The 19,681-nt window shown below is 42.2% G+C and overlaps 1 protein-coding gene across 4 annotated transcripts in view; it reads right to left on the reverse strand.

Moving 5' to 3' along the window:
• The window catches only part of LOC110141288 (zinc finger protein 418-like), a 55,727-nt gene that overhangs the window by 18,127 nt on the left and 17,919 nt on the right, over positions 1-19,681 (reverse strand). The window contains exons 2-5 of one of the 4 annotated variants that reach the window (XM_070451593.1): positions 18,091-18,493; positions 8,506-9,464; positions 4,979-5,105; positions 975-3,459 (exon numbers count right to left, since the gene is read on the reverse strand). In XM_070451593.1, the coding sequence (XP_070307694.1) occupies positions 1,412-3,459; positions 4,979-5,105; positions 8,506-8,547 (2,217 nt within the window). In that variant the 5' untranslated portion in view covers positions 8,548-9,464; positions 18,091-18,493 and the 3' untranslated portion in view covers positions 975-1,411. Of the gene's footprint in view, positions 1-974; positions 3,460-4,978; positions 5,106-8,041; positions 8,322-8,505; positions 9,465-18,090; positions 18,494-19,681 lie in introns of those variants that run through there. The other 3 variants (XM_020900161.2, XM_020900150.2, XM_070451594.1) reach the window with 3 other exon arrangements.

Raw genomic sequence — 19,681 nt, forward strand, 5'->3', positions numbered from 1 at the left:
CTGATTGCTGCTAGAACCCAGTTGTTTTCAAGTCACCACAGTGAATAAAATCCCAAGATTGAAGGGACTTAAGAGTAAGGTCTTGCTTTTTCCTCCTCTGCTGCTAAGGTGCTCAGTTCTTCTGAGGAACCTGCCATTTGGGGGTGAGGCCCTCACTTCATCCGGTGACTAGCACCGTGCCTGGCAGCCCCCACCTAGCACTCGTCCTCACCATGGCCTCCATCTCAGAGCTCACCTGCATCTACTCTGCCGTCATTCTGCATCGTCATGGAGGGTAAAATCAATGCCCTCATTAAAGCAGCCAGTGTAAATGTGGAGCCTTTCTGCCCAGGCTTGTTTGCAAAGGCTTTGGCCAATGTCAACATCAGAAGCCTCATCTGCAATGTGGGGGCTGGTGGACCTGACCTGCTGCACCAGCAGGAGGTCTTGCCCCATCCACCACTGCTGCCCCAGCTGAGGAGAAGAAAGTAAAAGCAAAGAAAGAAGAATCTGGTGATGACATGGGCCTTTTGGACTAAATCTCTTTAGTAACATATTCAATAAAAAGCTGAGCTGTTAAAAAAGAGTAAGGTCTTCATTTTTCACACAAACCAGTACAATGGGACACAGACTATTCCTGGGCTTGAGGCATGAAGGGGAGGAAAATCTCATCACAGGAGTCACAATAGACACTGAGAAAAGTAGGCTCAGTTTGCAAGTCACCAGCATAGTAGCCTAGAACAAAAATAGGTCAACTCAGAGATGTAACCCATCAAAAGAATTAGAAAGGAATGAGTGCTCAGACTTATTACAAAGGCTCCCATAAATGGGACAACATCAAAGTGTTCTTCCCTGGACTCAGGGTGGTTCAAAACTGTACATCATGAACACCTGGCCATACAACAGTGGTGAAATGGCTTTTGCTATGGAACTGGCAATGACATAAATCTGGTAAGGGTTCTGGGCAGGTTAAGAATTGCACTGAAGCTCCCATAAACCTGGAATATAAGTGGTTTATTGCATGTATGAGGTCAACACCCTCATAAGGGATCTCCCTAGTGTTATACTGACCAATAATTCATCCCTGTACAACTCTTGTTTCTGAACTTTGTGGTATTCAATGAAATAAGAGTGAAGTCTGTGAACTCTCCAGTATGTAATGAGGCTAGAGTTTCAGATAAAAAAAAATTTCCCACATTAGTCACATCTGCAAGGCTATTATCCAGTGTGAACATTATGGTGTTCTATGAGACTAGAGTTGTAGGTAAAGGAATTCAGACATTTCCTACAATATAATGCCTTTCTGCAGTATAAACACTGAAGTGTTTAATGAATCTGAAGCTTTTTGCAAAGTACTTTCAACACTCATGGCACTCACACATGGCTTTGATCCAGTGTGAGTTCTCTAACGTTGAAAAACAGCTTGGGCTAATCAGCTTCTCAAATTTTCTTGTAAGATTTTTCTCCAATGAACTCTGTGATGTCGAAGGAGTGAAGAACTTTGGGAAAACGCTTTCCCACATTTGCTGCATTCATAAGGCCTTTCTCCAGTGTGAATTCTCCTGTGTTTAATGAAGGTGGAATTATCAGCAAAGGATTTCCCACAAACAGTGCACTTATAAGGCCTTGAACCAGTGTGAAGTCGCTGATGCTGATGAAGAACAGAACACTGATTAAAAGTTTTCCCACATTCACTGCACTCATAAGGCCTTTCTCCAGTGTGGATTCTCTGATGTTGAAGGAGTGTAGAGTTTTGGCTAAATGATTTCCTACATTCACTGCATTTATATGGCCTTTCCCCAGTGTGAACTCTCTGGTGTATAATAAGGTGGGACCTCTTGCTAAAGAATTTCTTACATTCCCCACACTCATATGGCCTTTCTCTACTGTGAACTCTTTGGTGTTCAGTGAGATGGGACTTGTTGCTAAATAATTTCTCACATTTAAAAGGTCTTTCTCTAGTGTGAATTCTCCAATGTTGAATAAGGTTGGGCTTTTGCCTAAATGATTTTCCACACTCTCCACATTCATAAGGCCTTTCTCCAGCATGAACTCTCCAATGTCGAAGAAGTGAAGAACTTTGGGAAAACGCTTTCCCACATTTGCTGCACTCATAAGGCCTTTCTCCAGTGTGAATTCTCCTGTGTTTAATGAAGGTGGAATTATCAGCAAAGGATTTCCCACAATCAGTGCACTTATAAGGCCTTGAACCAGTGTGAAGTCTCTGATGCTGATGAAGAGCAGAACGTTGATTAAAAGTTTTCCCACATTCACTGTACTCATAAGGCCTTTCTCCAGTGTGGATTCTCTGATGTTTAAGGAGCGTAGAGTTCTGGCTAAATGATTTCCCGCATTCATTGCATTTATATGGCCTTTCCCCAGTGTGAACTCTCTGGTGTATAAGGTGGGACCTCTTGCTAAAGAATTTCTTACATTCCCCACACTCATATGGCCTTTCTCTACTGTGAACTCTTTGGTGTTCAGTGAGATGGGACTTGTTGCTAAATAATTTCTCACATTTAAAAGGTCTTTCTCTAGTGTGAATTCTCCAATGTTGAATAAGGTTGGGCTTTTGCCTAAATGATTTTCCACACTCTCCACATTCATAAGGCCTTTCCCCAGTGTGAACCCTCTGATGTCGAAGGAGTGAAGAACTTTGGGAAAATGCTTTCCCACATTTGCTGCACTCATAAGGCCTTTCTCCAGTGTGAATTCTCCTGTGTTTAATGAAGGTGGAATTATCGGCAAAGGATTTCCCACAATCAGTGCACTTATAAGGCCTTGAACCAGTGTGAAGTCTCTGATGCTGATGAAGAGCAGAACGTTGATTAAAAGTTTTCCCACATTCACTGCACTCATAAGGTCCTTCTCCAGTGTGGATTCTCTGATGTTGAAGGAGCGTAGAGTTTCGGCTAAATGACTTCCCACATTCACTGCATTTATATGGCCTTTCCCTGGTGTGAACTCTCTGGTATACAATGAGGTGTGACTTCTTGCTAACTTCTCCCCAGTTAGGATAAGTTTTTCCCCTCTGAAAGGCTGCCTCACACTCAGTTCTGCTTGACCTCTCCCAGGTGTTAGTAGCCCATTGCTGGATAAATTGAGACCTGGTCAAGAAGTCCTTCTCAACCACCCTGAAAACTAATGACTTTCCTGATACATGGAATTTGCAGCTCATCACAAATGAAGTTCTATCCACATCTCTTCTGAAGAATTTCTCCCCAATGCACTGCTTCTGAGGCTGATGAAGGTTTGTTCTGACATACAACTGTTTCCCAGACCTATGTAATTTCTGCTTTGAATGTATTCCTTGACATTCATCCAAGTACAGAAAGTCTGTCAATATTTGGACACATAGTTCACAGGGGTGGGCCTTTTTGGAGGATAGATCTGCCCTGGGAGTCCTGATCTGTGACATTCTTTGAAAATAAACATTTTGCTCAAAAGAAGTCTTCTCGTTCTCCACTTCATGGCAACAACCTAAAAGTAAGAAATGTTGGTGAAGCACATGTTGACTTTAGTGGGGCAGGGGGAAGCCCACACATCAGTGTGTGTCTGATAAACTCATGAATAAGTCTGTGTGATTATTTATAAGAACAGGGAGTTGGCTTCTTGATGACAATATCATGAGCAATACTGGGCTATAAAGGCCACAGGATGGGGGAAGACCACATGAGAAAAAAGATAACCATGTGATGTGTCACAGAGAGGAAAAGCAGGGTGAAAAATTACTTAATTGTTGACAGTTAAAAAATCAGTTACAGAGACTTCCCTGGTCGTCAAGTGGTAAAGAATCTGCATTCCAATGCAGAGGACATGGGTTTGATCCCTAGTTTGAAAACTAAGATCCCACAAGCCACAGGCAACCAAGCCCATGAGCTGCAACCTAGAGAAGTCAATGTGCCACAATGAAGACCCAGTGCAGCCATTACAAAAAAAAAGGAAAAATTTATATATAAATTAGTTGCAAACAACATCAGCAGGACTGTGTCTGCTATAACACATGACTGCAATGTAGATGAGCATTTCCAGGGCCAAGAAAAAAGGACTGCAGAAAAGTAGATTTTGGTCAGGAACATTTTAAGAACGGGTATATGTTTGATTATAGAAAATATATGGGCCAATGTTACAGAATGAACAGATAAAGCAGGGAGGAAAATGAGTGATAGAGATTCAGAGATACAAGGATTAGCCACAGGTTGAACTACAAGTAGAAGAACCACAATGCAGAATTAAGTCAGCACTATTAAGAATGGAGGAAAAAAAAAAAGGAGAAATAAGGTGTGGTCCTGGAAACAGCCATCAAAATTGAAGTCGAACAGAACAAATTCCTGGTATCACTTGAACTAGCATCATGCACTCCCACAGGGTGATACTGTACAGCAGCCCTTTGGGCCTACTTGGTTGAGTTGAAATTAATATCCAGCTGTGGACAAATAAGAGCTCCCCACTCCACTTCCAAAATGAACAAGTGTATGGGACCTGGATGATGCAAATACAAGGGGAAAGACACCACATAGGAGAAGCTGACCCATATTCATCACATCATAAACCAGAGGAAAACATTTAAATACTATTAAGAGAACTTTGAAAAGGTTCTTGCAAGAAGTGCATGGTCTACACCAGAGAATTAATTCCCAGCAAAGGCAGTTACAAGGAAATGTTTATGAGAAGAAAGAAGTAGAACCTGAGGAGCACAGATAACTTGCATCTGGATGTCATCCAGTAGGAAGAGGGAAAGTATGGTGGGATATATTAGGCTGAATGGAAGATTCCTGACCCTGGATCCTTCCAGGGGAGGCTGCAGGGTAGCAGATGTGGGGCCTTTTCAAGGAAAACAGATGGCAGTGCAAATACCTCAGCCCAACCAACCACAGCACCAACCTGGAGTACTGGGGAAAAAAAAAAGCAGTGATCATGGTCCTGACATGAGAAGGACAAGCTTGTCTCTGGGGAAAACGACTAGCTCAGGTCATGAGGAAAGGTTTAAGGTTCTTACCCAGGGAGGTTATAAGTGCCAAGTTCTCCAGCATCACATCACGGTACAGGCATCTCTGAGGCTCATCAAGGAGACCCCATTCCTCCCAGGAAAAGGTCACAGCTACATCTTCAAAGTTCACACTGACCTGCCATGATGATGACAGATGAAACAACAAACAGTACACCTCTGAAGAGTTGCAGTCCATTTCCCCACACATCTACCCTTTGACTATCTATCGCCCAGCCCTTCCAATTCAGAGAAGCTATCACACCCTGGCACCTTGGTGTGGTTGTCTCCCCACAGGCTCACTGACCACTAGGTATAGCCACCAGGAACAAGAGGTAGGTGGATGAACATATATCTCAACTATAGGCCTGGCATAGAGGGATCCACCCTCTGCTGACAAGCAATTTTTCCCTGGTATGGGCATTGTTCTGGACATGTTAGCACCATCAGACATGCTCCCTCTTCAAGCACACATCACTCCTTGGGTTGCACATCCTCAGTCTCTGTATCCCATAACCATACATGACCATGGCCACCAAAACCTCACTCTCCCACACCACAGACATCTCCTTACCCTTCCCACACCTTATCTGTATTTAAGTCACTGTCTCCTAACCCCAGCATAGGGCTATGATGGTGACCTAACACATGACACCTGAGACTGCACAAATGCAACTGACAGTAGCTTATTGATCACATAAACTCACCACTCACCACAAAGGCCCACAGGGAGTAGTTTAAAAAAAAAAACAGCACAATCAGGGTCTGTGTAAAGGAATCTTTGTGGGATGAAGGAGTTTGGATGCTCCAAGGAGGATGTGACTGCCTTATTTGAATAATTCTGAGGGCTAGTGCTACCTAGAAGTATCTGGTTTCCTTTGTAAAAATGGTTGTTAGGCTAAGAGACGTTATCCACAGGAACACTGTGAGGAGAGGAACTTGCACTCAGGTCATTTGAAGGCACCCAAGTTTCACCAAATGTCAAAGAAGCACATCACACTGAACTTAGGCCTTATACCACAACTTGGCAGGCAGTATCCACAATACAAATGGCAAAATCAAACAGAACCCAATATGACTACAGAACTCTCAACAATTCCCAAAGGCAGCATCAGAAATCATCTATAAGGGCCTTACTGCATGACTCTGATCCTTGTCTCAGATTTAAAACAACAGAACCGTGTGTGGATCTCAGATACACATAGTCCCATGGTACTTTTGTGCAGTCCTTGATGTAAGTCAGCAATGACAACCTTTCTCTGTTCCCTTACCCTCATTCAAACTCCAGCCCCATTACTTGCCTACCCCAAGCCTAGTGATTCTTACAGAGGACCTTATTGCTCGTGGCCATATAACTAGGTTGAATGAAACACGCCAGGCACCACCAAAGTTCTCACAAAACTTGGTGAGCTGATAAAGTGGTAAAGGAGTACCAGTTCTGGCCTGAGTGTCATATGGATGAATTATCCCTTGCTTCTACATCCACCTCATGTTAACTCTTCTCTTGGAAGCTTTGGCTGCCTGCCAGACTATCCTGTCTCATACAGCAAAACTTCCTGGGCATTTACTTACATTCATGAAGTAAATGACACCATCACACATGGAAGCAAGCAAGAAACCCAATCCTCTGCCTGCTTCTTCCATACCTCCTCCCTAAAAGATCTGCCACCACAACCTGAAGCTTGCCTCTTCCAAATGTTGAGACACAGGTCATTCAGTTTGGTATACATTGTAGTTACATTTTAGATGTCTCTAAGCTGAATCACTCTCAAGAATTCCAAACTTGTATGTCAGATGTTCATTTGATGCCTCCACTCATTGGTGTCTAAAATATCTGACTCTTAACATGGTTAAAACAAAGCTCCAGATAAACAATGAATATTACACCTACTACCAACCTGCTATCTCCACTGATGCAGCTTCCATCTCTACAGCTGCAAAGCCAGGGCTCATCTCTGGTACCTGCGTTTCATTCCCTCACCACCCACTTTACAAAATCTAGCTGCCTCCTCTAAAAACATGCAGCCAGGGACTTCCCTGGTGGTCCAGCCATTAACACTCTGTGCTTCCAGCACAGGAGGAACATGCAAGATCACTGATTGTGGAGCTAAGATCCCACATGCTGCATGGGATGGCAAAAAAATAAAAATAAAAACATGCAGCCAGAATACAGCCACATTTCCCAAGGCATGCCCCTGCTCCATTAACCCTCACCTGGACTATGGTAGTAACCTCCACAATGATGGTCCTTCTTCCTCTCTCAAGCCCACAGTTTGTTTTCCACTCTAAAGCCAAATGAAACCTTAATCACATCACCTCCATCCCATGACCCAAACTTCTAGTTTCCTCTAGAACACAAAAACTGACATCTCAGACAGTTGTTCCTCTCCTGACTCCTACCCACCTGCTATTTATTCCTACCTAAAAGAGAGGAGACCTGTGGGTCCTGAATATTCCTGAGCTCAGTTTTAACTCTTGGCATTTGCACATCTTGGGTTAGGTTGACCTTACACACGTTTACCATGACTGCCAGAAATGGGAACACCTCTCTATATAACCTCTAGCATAGACTTAGGACGGTAGGCTTGGAGTTTTTCAGGAACCTCGGACTCAAGGAGGAGATAAAGGACATTAAGCATCTCCTGTGTGAGTGTGTGCTAAGTCGCTTTAGTCGTGCCTGACTCTCTGAAACCCCATGGACTGTAGCCTAACAGGATCCTCTGTCCATGGGATTCTCCAGGTAAGGATACTGGAGTGGGTTGCCATGCCCTCCTCCAGGGGATCTTCCTAACCCAGGGATCAAACCCGCGTCTCCTGTATCTCCTACACTGCAGGTAGATTCTTTACGCTGAGCCACCAGGGAAGCCAATTAAGCATCTCAGGGCGACAACAACTCCAGGGAACATGGGAGTGAGAGCGGGCGAGTAAGGCAATGGGACACCCCCTACCTCCCTGCTCAGGTTCCATAAGCACTTCTTTAACCCTGAGAATTGTGTGAAGAGGAAGGAATGCGTCCAATGTGGGATTCCACCGTTCACCGTCTGTACTCCTGCCTGGCCATGGAAGCCAGCTTACCTCAGGCTGGCGGATTAACCTCCGGGGCTCAATGCTCAGTGCTGCCTCTTACCAGCTGTGGGGCCCTGAACAAAGATTCAACCTCCCAGGACCTCAATGTCCTCATGAACCCTCTCTACCCTGTTTTTCCTTTCAACAGCTCTTGGGGATTACATCCCAATAACGCACTACCCCGGGCCTGACTGCACTAACATTCTTCTTTCCGGTAAGCATAAGGCTGATGCTAGGTTTCCGGAATCCTCCCGCCTCAGTCCGACCTCCAAGCCTCTGCACCTACGGCCCCGCCGCCAGTCCCCATCTCCCTTGCGTCATCACGCTGTCTGTCAGACGCAGGGCCCCACCCAGCACCGCCTGTCCATCCTGGAGCCCCCGGGCTTGGGCTGCGCGCACGTGAGCAGCCGCCGCGCGGGGCTTTATGGTATGATGGGATGAAGGCGGTGAAGGCGCGGAGTACGAGCATTTACCTGAGGCTGCTCCCTCAGCGCCGCCGCCGCCGCCGCCGCCATCGGACTCTGGAGGTAGCGGGGCTAGGAGAGGCGGGGAGACCCGGGAGCGGCGGACCCCAGGCGGTGTCGCCGAGGTTCAGACCCGTCTCTTTGCAGCAACGACAGCAGCCCCTCTCGGACCTTCCTGTTCCCGTCACTCGGGTCCTGACAGCCCTCTCATACAGAACAGAACCGGCGGAGTTAAAATGTCCGCCTTAAGGAGAAGGCCAGAAGTCCCTCCCCTTAGGATTGTTCCCCAGCGGAAATAGCTTTTTTCTGCGCCATCATTGCCTCAACAGCGTCGCCTTCGACGCTGGGCACTCTGGGTCTTGTAGTTCCCAGTTGCCAGGAGAAAAGGCCTTCGTCAACTTCAGAAGGCTCCAGGGAATGACCTCTCCCAAGCCACGCCCGAGCAGTGAGTAACCGCCTTTAAAGGGGCCAAACACCATTGGTAGGGATGCGTTCTGCAACTGACCGCCAAGGAATCCATGCCATGAATTAAGAAGACACGTCTTTCCCAGAACGCCAAGGGCGCCAGAGAAATTGGCACGAAATACTTTGTTAATTTTATCTTCAGTTCAGTTCAGTCGCTCAGTCGTGTCCGACTCTTTGCGACCCCATGAATCTCAGCACCCCAGGCCTCCCTATCCATCACCAACTCCCGGAGATTACTCAAACTCATGTCCATCGAGTTGATGATGCCATCCAGCCATCTCATCCTCTGTCGTCCCCTCCTCCTGCCCTCAATCCCTCCCAGCATCAGGGTCTTTTCCAATGAGTCAACTCCTCGCATCCGGTGACCAATGTATTGGAGTTTCAGCTTCAACATCAGTCCTTCCAATGAACACCCAGGATTGATCTCCTTTAGGATGGATTTCTCCCAGCAATCTTGATTCCAGCTTGTGCTTCTTCCAGCCCAGTGTTTCTCATGATGTACTCTGCATATAAGTTAAATAAACAGGGTGACAACATACATTTTATCTTGAGTATCTGTAAATGTTTTTGGTTATAAGGCAAATATTTTTAAAAAGTTTCCTTTATGCCCTTGACTTCCCTGGTGGCTTAGAGGGTAAAGTGCCTGCCCGCAATGCAGGAGATCCGAGTTCGATTCCTGGGTCGGGAAGATCCCCTGGAGAAGGAAATGGCATGCTATTTATGCCATTGGGCATAAGGGCATCATTGAAAATGCTCATGCCAGTCTACCTCAATCAGAATCACTGGGGGAATTTTATTCCAGAGTCTTTATCAGACCAAATAAACCACTTTATGTAGGGTCGGACTGGTTACACTGAAGTAAAATTTACCTGTTTCAAAGAAATCTAAACCATGCGATTTTCCAAACCTTGTCACAGGAACTGGATAGTACACTATGGGTTGCACAAGTAAGCGTAGCCATGTCTTAGGGATGGGGGTTCTAGTAGAAGATAGAAATATTCAGGATATAGAGTGAGTGTAGGCAGTATAGCTTTCAAGATCCCAATGGAGTTACAGAGGAAGTTAGATAGAGGGGGATGGGATAAGAAGCTGAAAAGAGTCCTCCATGACGGGCATCTAGATTTTCTGGAGGTAGCCAACCTCCATAAATCCATAAATCCAGTATGGATTTATGCCCTTATGATTCTCATTTGTGGAATTGTAATTTCTTTTTGGATACTAATCTTAAATATAGCAAACTTGTGGAAGTGTCATAAATATGCCAGATACTAGTTATTTTTTAAATTCTTTTATGTAATCATAGATTTTTCAGATAGGCTTGAAAGTGAAAGAAAGTGAAAGTCACTCAGTCGTATTGGACTTTTTGTGACCACATGGACTATAGAGTCCATAGAATTCTCCAGATCAGAATACTGGAGTGGGTAGCCTTTCCCTTCTCCAGGGAATCTTCCCAACCCAGGGATTGAAACCAGGTCTCCCGCATTACAGGCAGACTCTTTGATTCACCAGCTGAGCCACCAGGGAAGCCCAAGTGGGTTTTCAGTTACTTTAATTCTTTAATGTCTATGTTAAAGCACCAGTTACAATGTATAGTATATTTGATATAGCACCAATAATGAGAGTCTTGTCTCCTTGATAATTTTAAAGCAAACTTTCTTATATTACTAGAATGCTAATTTATTGTAGTGTTTTCTTTGGTACATTTTGACTAATGATGTATATATTTGCATAGTTGTGTTGTTTTCTAACATGAATGGATCTATTTTTCTGCACTTGTTAATATGAACATGTTTTATAATTCATTAGTTTTATGTTGAATGCTATTAATGTATTTCTAATACTAAACCATTCTTGAGTTACTGAGATGCTTTCAACTTGTATTACATTCTGGAAACACAGATGAATTTAATAAGTTTTATGAGACTGCTATTCTAGTACCATAAAATTAGTTGAGGAATATGAATCTCTGTAAGATTTAGAATAAGCTTAGATTCCTCGTTTCAGCAAATGATTCGTGTAACTCCCTTCCTATGAATCAGGGTCTTTCTGCAAATCTGTCAGATATCAAGTATCAGCAAGTATCAAAGAGATTTGGTATTTGTTAGTTTGATCAAGAAAGACATGCGTTTTAGGGAGGTTTAAGAGGGAGATGACATATGTATAGCTATCAGACATATGTATATGGCTGATTCATGTTGATGTATGGCAGAAACCAACACAATATTGTAAAGCAATTATCCTTCAATTAAAAATAAGCCTTAAATAAAGACATGTCTAGGAGGTTGACTTATTGTTTTATTTTGTTATTTTATTTTTTAATAAGATTTACTGAGTTATAATGGCTCAGAGGGTAAAGCGTCCGCCTACAATGCAGGAGACCTGGGTTTGATCCCTGGGAAAATCCCCTGGAGAAGGAAATGGCAACCCACTCCAGTACTCTTGCCTGAAAAATCCCATGGACGGCAAAGCCTGATAGGCTACAGTCCATGGGGTCGCAAATAGTCGGACTTGACTGAGCGACTTCACTTCACTTTCACTGAGTTATAATATAAAACTGTAAGATATCAATGTGTACATCTTCCTCATTTGACATATGTATACCATGTGAAACCATTCCTTCATCTAGTTAATTAATACATCATCACCTCATATAGTCATCGTGTATATGAGAGAACATTTATGTTACACTCTCTTTACATGTATCAATTATACAATATGGTTTTATCAACATTACTCATGGTTTTACATTAGATCCTCAGACCTTAGTCATTTTATACCTGGAAGTTTGCTCCTTTTCACCAACCTCTCCCTATTTCTTCCACCCTGCCTCACACCAGTAACAACACTTATACTCTTTATTTCTATGAGTTTGACTTTTTAAGATTTTGCATAAAAGTGATACCACAGAGTATTCGTCTGTTTCACTTCTTTTACTTAACACAATGCATTAAAGATCCGTTGATGTTGTCACAAATAGCAAGAGTTCCTTCATTCTTATGGCTAAGTTGTTCAGTCACTCAGTCATGTTCAACTCTTTGCAACCCCATGGACTGCAGGCTTCCCAGTCCTTCACTATCTCCTGGAGTTTGCTCAAACTCATCTCCATTGAGTTGGTGATGCTATCCAACCACCCCATCCTCTGTCACCCCCTTCTCCTCCTGCCCTCAATCCTTCCCAGCACCAGGGTCTTTCCCAATGAGTCTGCTCTTCACATCAGGTGGCCAAAGTATTTGAACTTCAGCCTTAGCATCAGTCGATCCAATAATATTGAGGGTTGATTTCCTTTAAGGTTGACTGGTTTGATCTCCTTGCTGTCCAAGGGACTCTGAAGAGTCTTCTCTAGCACTGTATCTGGAATTGTTGGATACTAGGGTAGTTCTTTTTTAATTTTTATTTTTTGTGAAAACTCGACTTTTTTCCATAGTGGCTGCACTAATTTACATTCCCAGAATTGATGCACAAAAATTTCACATTTCTCAACATCCTCTCTAAAACTTATTATCCTTTGTCTGTTTGATGTTAGCCTTTCTAATGTGTGTGGTGATATCTCATTACAATTTTCTTTGTGTATTTAGTAATACTGAACACATTTCCATGTACTTGTTGCCCATTTGTAGGCTCTCTTTGGAAAATATGTTTATATAGTTCCACTGTTTATTTTTTAATTGGATTATTTATTTACTTTGCTATTAAGTTGTATTAGTTCTTCTTATATTTTACTTATTAACTACTTATCAGATGTATGATTTGCAAATATTTCCTGCTATTCTGTACATTCCTTTTCATTTTGTTGATAGTTTTGGTTTCCTGTGCTGTGCAGATGCTTTTTTAGGTTGATGTAGTCCCACTTGCTTATTAATATTTTTCTTTTATTAGTTGCTTTTGTTGTTAATCCCCCCCCCCAAATCAATGCCAAGGCAAATGACAAGGAACTTTCACTCTATGTTTTCTTCAGGGAGCTTTATAATTCCAGGTTATGTGTTCAAATTTTCCATCCATTCTGAGTTGATTTTTGTGTATGGTGTAAGGTAGGGATCCAGTTCCACTCTTTTGTATGTGTCTCTCCAGTTTTCCCCAAAACAATTTTTAGAAAAGACAATCCTTTCCTCATTGTCTATTCTTGATGACTTTAATGTAAGCAGATTCACCATATGTGGACCTATTCATTTCTGGGCTATATATTCTGTTCCATTGGTCTACATATCTACCTCTATTCCAATGATGGATTTAAAAGCTTAATTCTAAACCCTCATACTATACTGGGGGTATAGCTGTGTGTTTCTAAACTTCTAAACACTTTGTAAGTATCTATTGGGATTAAGTTTCAGGTGGTAAAGAATCTGCCTGTCAAGGCAGGAAATGCAAAAGATTTGGGTTGGATCCTTAGGTAGAGAAGACCCCCTGGAGGAGGAAATGGCACCCCACTCCAGTATTCTTGCCTGAAAAATTCCATGGGCAGAGGAGCCTGGTGGGCTACAGTCCATGAGGCCCCAAAGAGTTCGACCTGACTAACCAACTGGGCACTTCACAATAAGCTGTAATGAGGCTGTGTCCTTCCTGTTCCTCCATTAACAGAATCTTTACAATAGGGTCAAGGGTATATTGCAGTAAATCAGAGACTTGAATGATTTCCAATTAGCTAAGCAGTTCACCAACTAACTTTTGCCACCACTAGTCATAAAGTCATTTCTAACCCAGTCATAACTGAATAATTTTATGATGAAAAATTCTCTTAAGCCACTTCAGTAGTGTCCAATTCTTTGTGATACTATGGACTTTAGCCTGCAAGGCTTCTCTGTCGATGGGAGTCTCCAGGCAAGAATACTGGAGTAGGTTGCCATGCCCTCCTCCAGGGAATCTTCCTGACCTAGGGATTGAAACCACATCTCCTATGTCTCCTGCATTGGTGGGTGGGTTCTTTACCACTAATGCCACCTGGGAAGCATTAATATGACATTATTAATGTTGATGTATATTGAAATATTAATATAACATTATTATTTTGTCTGATGACAGATATCTAATGGACACTGTTAAGCAAAGAATCCATAGTAAATAAAAAGGCTTATTTACCACATATTTACCATGTGACATGACCACACCAATGTCACAAAGTCAGAAGTAAGTCCTGTCTTGGTTTGCTAATTTGTCTTTTTCAGTTATTTCATTTCTTTCACTTCTATCCCATTATGCATTTTCTTTTCTTTGTTTGGCCAAGCCATGGGCATGCAGGATTTTATTTCTCCCACCAAGGCCTGAACCCGGGGGCCCCAGCAGTGGAAGGGTGGAGTCCTAACTACTGGATTGCCAGGGAATTCCATTATTCATATTCTATTGCCCCAGTGGCAAATTATTACAAACTTAGAAGATTAAGACCATTTTTGTAGATAATACTTAGGATCTTGGTTTTCTACCCACCCTGGAAATCTCTTGTATTTAGTCTTTTGCTGTTTAAAGTGACTATTGAGATAGTTGGATTGTTGGATTAATATCTACTCTGCTGTGTTGTGCTCAGTCACTCAGTCATGTCTAATTCTTCTCGACCCCATGGACTGTAGCATATTTGTTACTAATTTGTATTCGTTGCCATTTTCCTTTGTTTAAAGTAAAAAAAAATGTAAATTTGTTTGTTTGTGCTGGGTCTTTGTTGCTGCATGCACTTTTTCTCTAGTAATGGCAAGCAGAGGCTACTTTCTGGTTGCAGTGTGTGGGCTTCTCGCTGCAGCAGCTTCTCTTGTTGTGGAGCACGGGCTCCAGGCTGCACAGGCTTGAGTAGCTGAAGTGCACAGGTTCAGTAGTTGTGGTTCGCGGGCCCTACAGCAACAGGCTCAATAGTTGTGGCACACGGGCTTAGTTGCTCTGTGGCATGTGGGATCCTCCTGGACCAGTGATCTCCTGCATTGGCAGGCAGATTCTTTGCCACTGAGCTACCAGGGAAGCCCCTTTATTCCAATTTTTGTTTTCCACTCTTTTCCTGCTTTTGTGGTTTTCATTATTTTATGATTCCATTCTGTCTTGTTAGCCGCGCCGCTGGTGTAGTGGTATCATGCAAGATTCCCATTCTGTCTTGTTAGCATACCAGGTTATACTTCTTTGCACTACTGATAAAGAACCTGCCTGCCAATTCAGGAGATGTGAGAGACATGGGTTTGATCCCTGGGTCAGGAAGATCTCCTGGAGGAGGGCACAGTAATAGATTCCAGTCTTTTTGCCTGAGGAATCCCATGGACAGAGGAGCCTGGTGGGCTAGAGTCCACAGGGTTGCAAAGTCAGACACGACTGAAGCATCTTAGCACATGGACACTAGAGTTTGCAGTAAACATTGACAACTAAACCAAGTCCATTTTCAAATAATATTCTCCATTTCACAGATAGTGTACCTCATAATACAACAATCCCAGTTCTTCCCTCTAGTCCCTTGAATTATTACTATCATTTATTCTACTTATAGTCAAATCCTACACAATTTATATATAGGATAATATATAATTATATTTTAATTATATAAAATATCATTATATAATATATATTATTATATATAATTATATAGGATAATATATAACCCTATATAATTTACAATTATACAGTGGAAGTGACAAATAGATTGAAGGGATTAGATCTGATAGAGTGCCTGAAGAACTATGGATGGAAGTTTGTAACATTGTACAGGAAGCAGTGATCAAAACCATACCCAAGAAAAAGAAATGCAAAAAGGCAAAGTGGTTGTCTGAGGAGGCCTTAAAAATAGCTGAGAAGAGATGTGAAAGGCAAAGGAGTAAAGGAAAGATATACCCATCTGAATTCAGAATTCCAAAGAACAGCAAGGAGAAAAGGAAACTTAAGTGAATGATGCAAAGAAATAGAGGAAAACAATAGAATGGGAAAGAATAGAGAGCTCTTCAAGAAAATTAGAGATACTAGGGGAAATTTTCATGCAAAGATGGACACAATAATGGACAGAAACAGTATGAACCTAACAGAATAAGATATTAAGAAGAGGTAGCAGGAATACACAGAAGAACCATACAAAAAAGATCTTAATGACCCAGATAACCACAATGGTGTGACCACTCACCTAGAGCCAGACATCTTGGAATGTGAAGTCAAGGGGGACTTAGCAAACATTACTATGAACAAAGCTAGTGGAGATGAAGGAATTCCAGCTGAGCTATTTCAAGTCCTTAAACATGATGCTGTGAAAGTGCTGCACTCAATATGCCAGTAAATATGGAAAACTCGGCAGTGGCCACAGGCCTGGAAAAGGTCAGTTTTCATCCCCATCCCAAAGAAAGACAGTGCCAAAGAATGTTCTACTGAACAATTGCATTCATTTCTCATGCTAGCAAAGTAATGATCAAAATTCTCCAAGCTAGGCTTCAACATTGTGTGAACCAAGAACTTCCAGATGTTCAAGCTGGATTTAGAAAAGGCAGAGGAACCAGAGATCAAATTGCCAACATCTGTTGGATCATAGGAAAAGCAAGAGAATTCCAGAAAAACATCTACTTCTGCTTCATTGACTACACTAAAGCCTTTGGTGGTATGGATCACAACAAATTGTGGAAAATTCTTAAATATATGGAATACTAGAGCACCTCACTGGCCTCCTGAGAAATCTGTATGCAGGTCAAGAAGCAATAGTTAGAACCAGACATGGAAAAGACTGGTTCAAACTTGGTTACAGTATACTAACACATATATATGGAATTTAGAATGATGGTAACGATAACCCTATATGCAAAACAGAAAAAGAGACTCAGATGTATAGAACAGACTTGTGGACTATGCGAGAAGCCGAGGGTGGGATGTTTCAAGAGAACAGCATTGAAACATGTATATTATCTAGGGTGAAACAGATCACCAGCCCAGGTTGGGTGCATGAGACAAGTGCTCGGGCCTGGTGCACTGGGAAGACCCAGAGGGATCGGGTGGAGAGGGAGGTGGGAGGGGGGACCGGGATGGGGAATATATGTAAATCCATGGCTAATTCATTTCAATGTATGACAAAAACTACTGCAATGATGTAAAGTAATTAGCCTCCAACTAATAAAAATAAATGGAAAAAAAAAAAAAAAAGGACTGGTTCAAACTTGGGAAAGGAGCACATCAAGGCTGAATATTGTCACCCTGCTTACTTAATTTCCATGAAGAGTACATCATGGAAAATGCTGGGCTGGATTGAAGCACAAGCTGGAAAAGAGATTACCAGGAGAAATATCAATAACCTCAGCTATGCAGATGACACCACCCTTATGGCAGAAAGCAAAGAGGAACTAAAGAGTTTTTTAACATAGGTGAGAGAGGAGAGTGAAAAAGCTGGCTTAAAACTCAACATTCAAAAAACAAAGATCATGGCATCAGGTCTCATCACTTCATAGAAAATAGATGGGGAAACAATGGAAACAGTGACAGATTTTATTTTCTTGGATTCCACAAAATCACTGCAGATGATGACTGCAGCTGTGAAATTAAATGATTCTTACTCCTTAGAAGAAAAACTATGACAAATCTAGGCAGCATATTAAAAAGCAGAGACATTACTTTGCCAACAAAGGTCCATCTAGTCCAAGCTATGGTTTTTCCAGTAGTCATGTATGGATGTGAGAGTTGGAGTATAAGAAAGCTGAGTGCCAAAGAATTGATGCTTTTGAACTGTGGTATTGGAGAAGACTCTTGAGAATCCCTTGGATGGCAGAGATCCAACCAGTCCACCTGAAAGGAAATCAGTCCTGAATATTCACTGGAAGGACTGGTGCTGAAGCTGAAACTCCAATACTTTGGCCACCTGATACAAAAAGCTGACTCATTAGAAAAGACCCTGATGCTAGAAAAGATTGATAGCAGGAGAAGGGGACGACAGAGGATGAGATGATTGGATAGCATCACCAACTCAATGGACAAGTTTGAGCAAGCTCTGGTGAAGATGGTAAAGGACAGGGAAGCCTGGTGTATTGCAATCCAACCAGTGAGTCGGACACACTGAGAGACTGAACAACAATTCTACTTACATAAAAGCTACATATACAGAATATGTATACACATAAGCATACATAATAGAATGTGTTGTTAGTATTACTATTTCAAACAAATTGTTATCAGATCAATTAAGAACAAGAAAAATAACTTTACCTTTATTCCTTCTTCAGTGCTCTTCTTTAATTGGACTTTTTGACCTATAGTTTTGCTCATCTCTAATGAAATTTACACATTTCTTGCAAGGCAGATGCTATGGTCTGAATGTTTGAGTTTTTCCTCCAAAAGTTGTGTGTTGAAAGAACAGTCCCAAAGGTGCTAGTATTAGGAATGGGGTCTTTAATAAATGCTTCAGCTATAGGGTGATGGAGTCCTCGGAAGTGGAATTAGTGCCTTTATAAGAAGCTCCAGAGAGACCCCTAGTTTTTTCTATCACACGTGGACACAACAAGAAAGCATCAGCTAAGATCCAGGAAGTGGGTTACCATCAGAAAACTCATCCATGCTGGTATCTTGATCTGGTACTCCAGTCTCCAACTTAATGAGAAAGAAACGTTCACTAAAAAAAAAAAAAAAAAAATAAGCAAGGCTGTGGTATTTTGTTATAACACCCCATATGAACCAAGATGGTAGTTTTACTGGGAAAAAAAAATTCCCTCAGTTTTTATCTCTCTTTATTTTTTAAAACTCTTTATTTTACATTGGAGTATAGCTGATTGACTTTAAAAGGCTTTGCTTTCCCTGCACAATTTTTGAAGATTATTTATTATTGGTTACTGTGGGTCTTCATTACTGTACACAGGCTTTCTCTAGTTGAAGCCGGTGGGGGCTACTCTCTAGTTGCTGTGGGAAGGGTTCTCATTATGGCGACTTCTTGTGTTGCAGAGCACAAGCTCTAAAGCATTCAGGCTTCAGTAGTTGTGGCCCATGGACTTACCTGCCCCTGGCATGTGTAATCTTCCCAGACCAGGGATTGAACCCATGTCCCTTGCATTGACAGGCAGATTCCCAAACACTGGACCACCAAGGAATTCCCCCTGAACTTTCTTTCTTTCTTCTTTTGAGGTGGCGGCTGTGATGGTGGTCTTTGTTGCTTCGTGCTTTCTCTAAGTTGCAGCAAGCAGGGGCTGCTCTCTAGTTGTGGTGAGAGCTTCTCATTAGTTTCTCTTGTTTTGGAGAACAGGATTAGTTGCCCCATGGCATATGGGATCTTCCAGGACCAGGGAATCCACCCCATGCCACCTACACTGTAGGATCAATTTCACCCATCTGAAATTGGTGAGTTGTTAACCACTGTACCACAAGAAATCATTTCAGGACTTATTAATATTTGATTTCCTTTAATTTAAAAATGATGTCTACATGTAGTTTTTAATCTTTAATCCTTGATTTACTGGAGTTTCAAACTGATGACTACATGTAGTTTTTCATTGCCATTTATCCTGCTTAGTACTAAAGTTCCTGATTTGTGCTTTCTTGTCTGACATTAATTTCCCCCTTAATGATGTAGCTTGGACAACCTAATCAATACCAATATTGACGCTCCACTTTGCTCCAAAGACTGAAACTCTTGATTCTTGCCTCAGAGGCTAAGCCTTGGTTTTTTGCCTCATTGAGGAAATCTTTGAGGTTTACACCATACATGTTGGGCACAAGGTGGGGCCTGCCAGCAGATCAACAAGACTGCATCCTGCCCTCACTGTCCTGCATTGCTCAGGAACCTCCAAGGGCAAGAGGGGTCTGTGAC

The sequence above is a fragment of the Odocoileus virginianus genome, chromosome 20 (assembly GCF_023699985.2).
Source record: "Odocoileus virginianus isolate 20LAN1187 ecotype Illinois chromosome 20, Ovbor_1.2, whole genome shotgun sequence".
Classification (NCBI taxonomy): domain Eukaryota; kingdom Metazoa; phylum Chordata; class Mammalia; order Artiodactyla; family Cervidae; genus Odocoileus; species Odocoileus virginianus.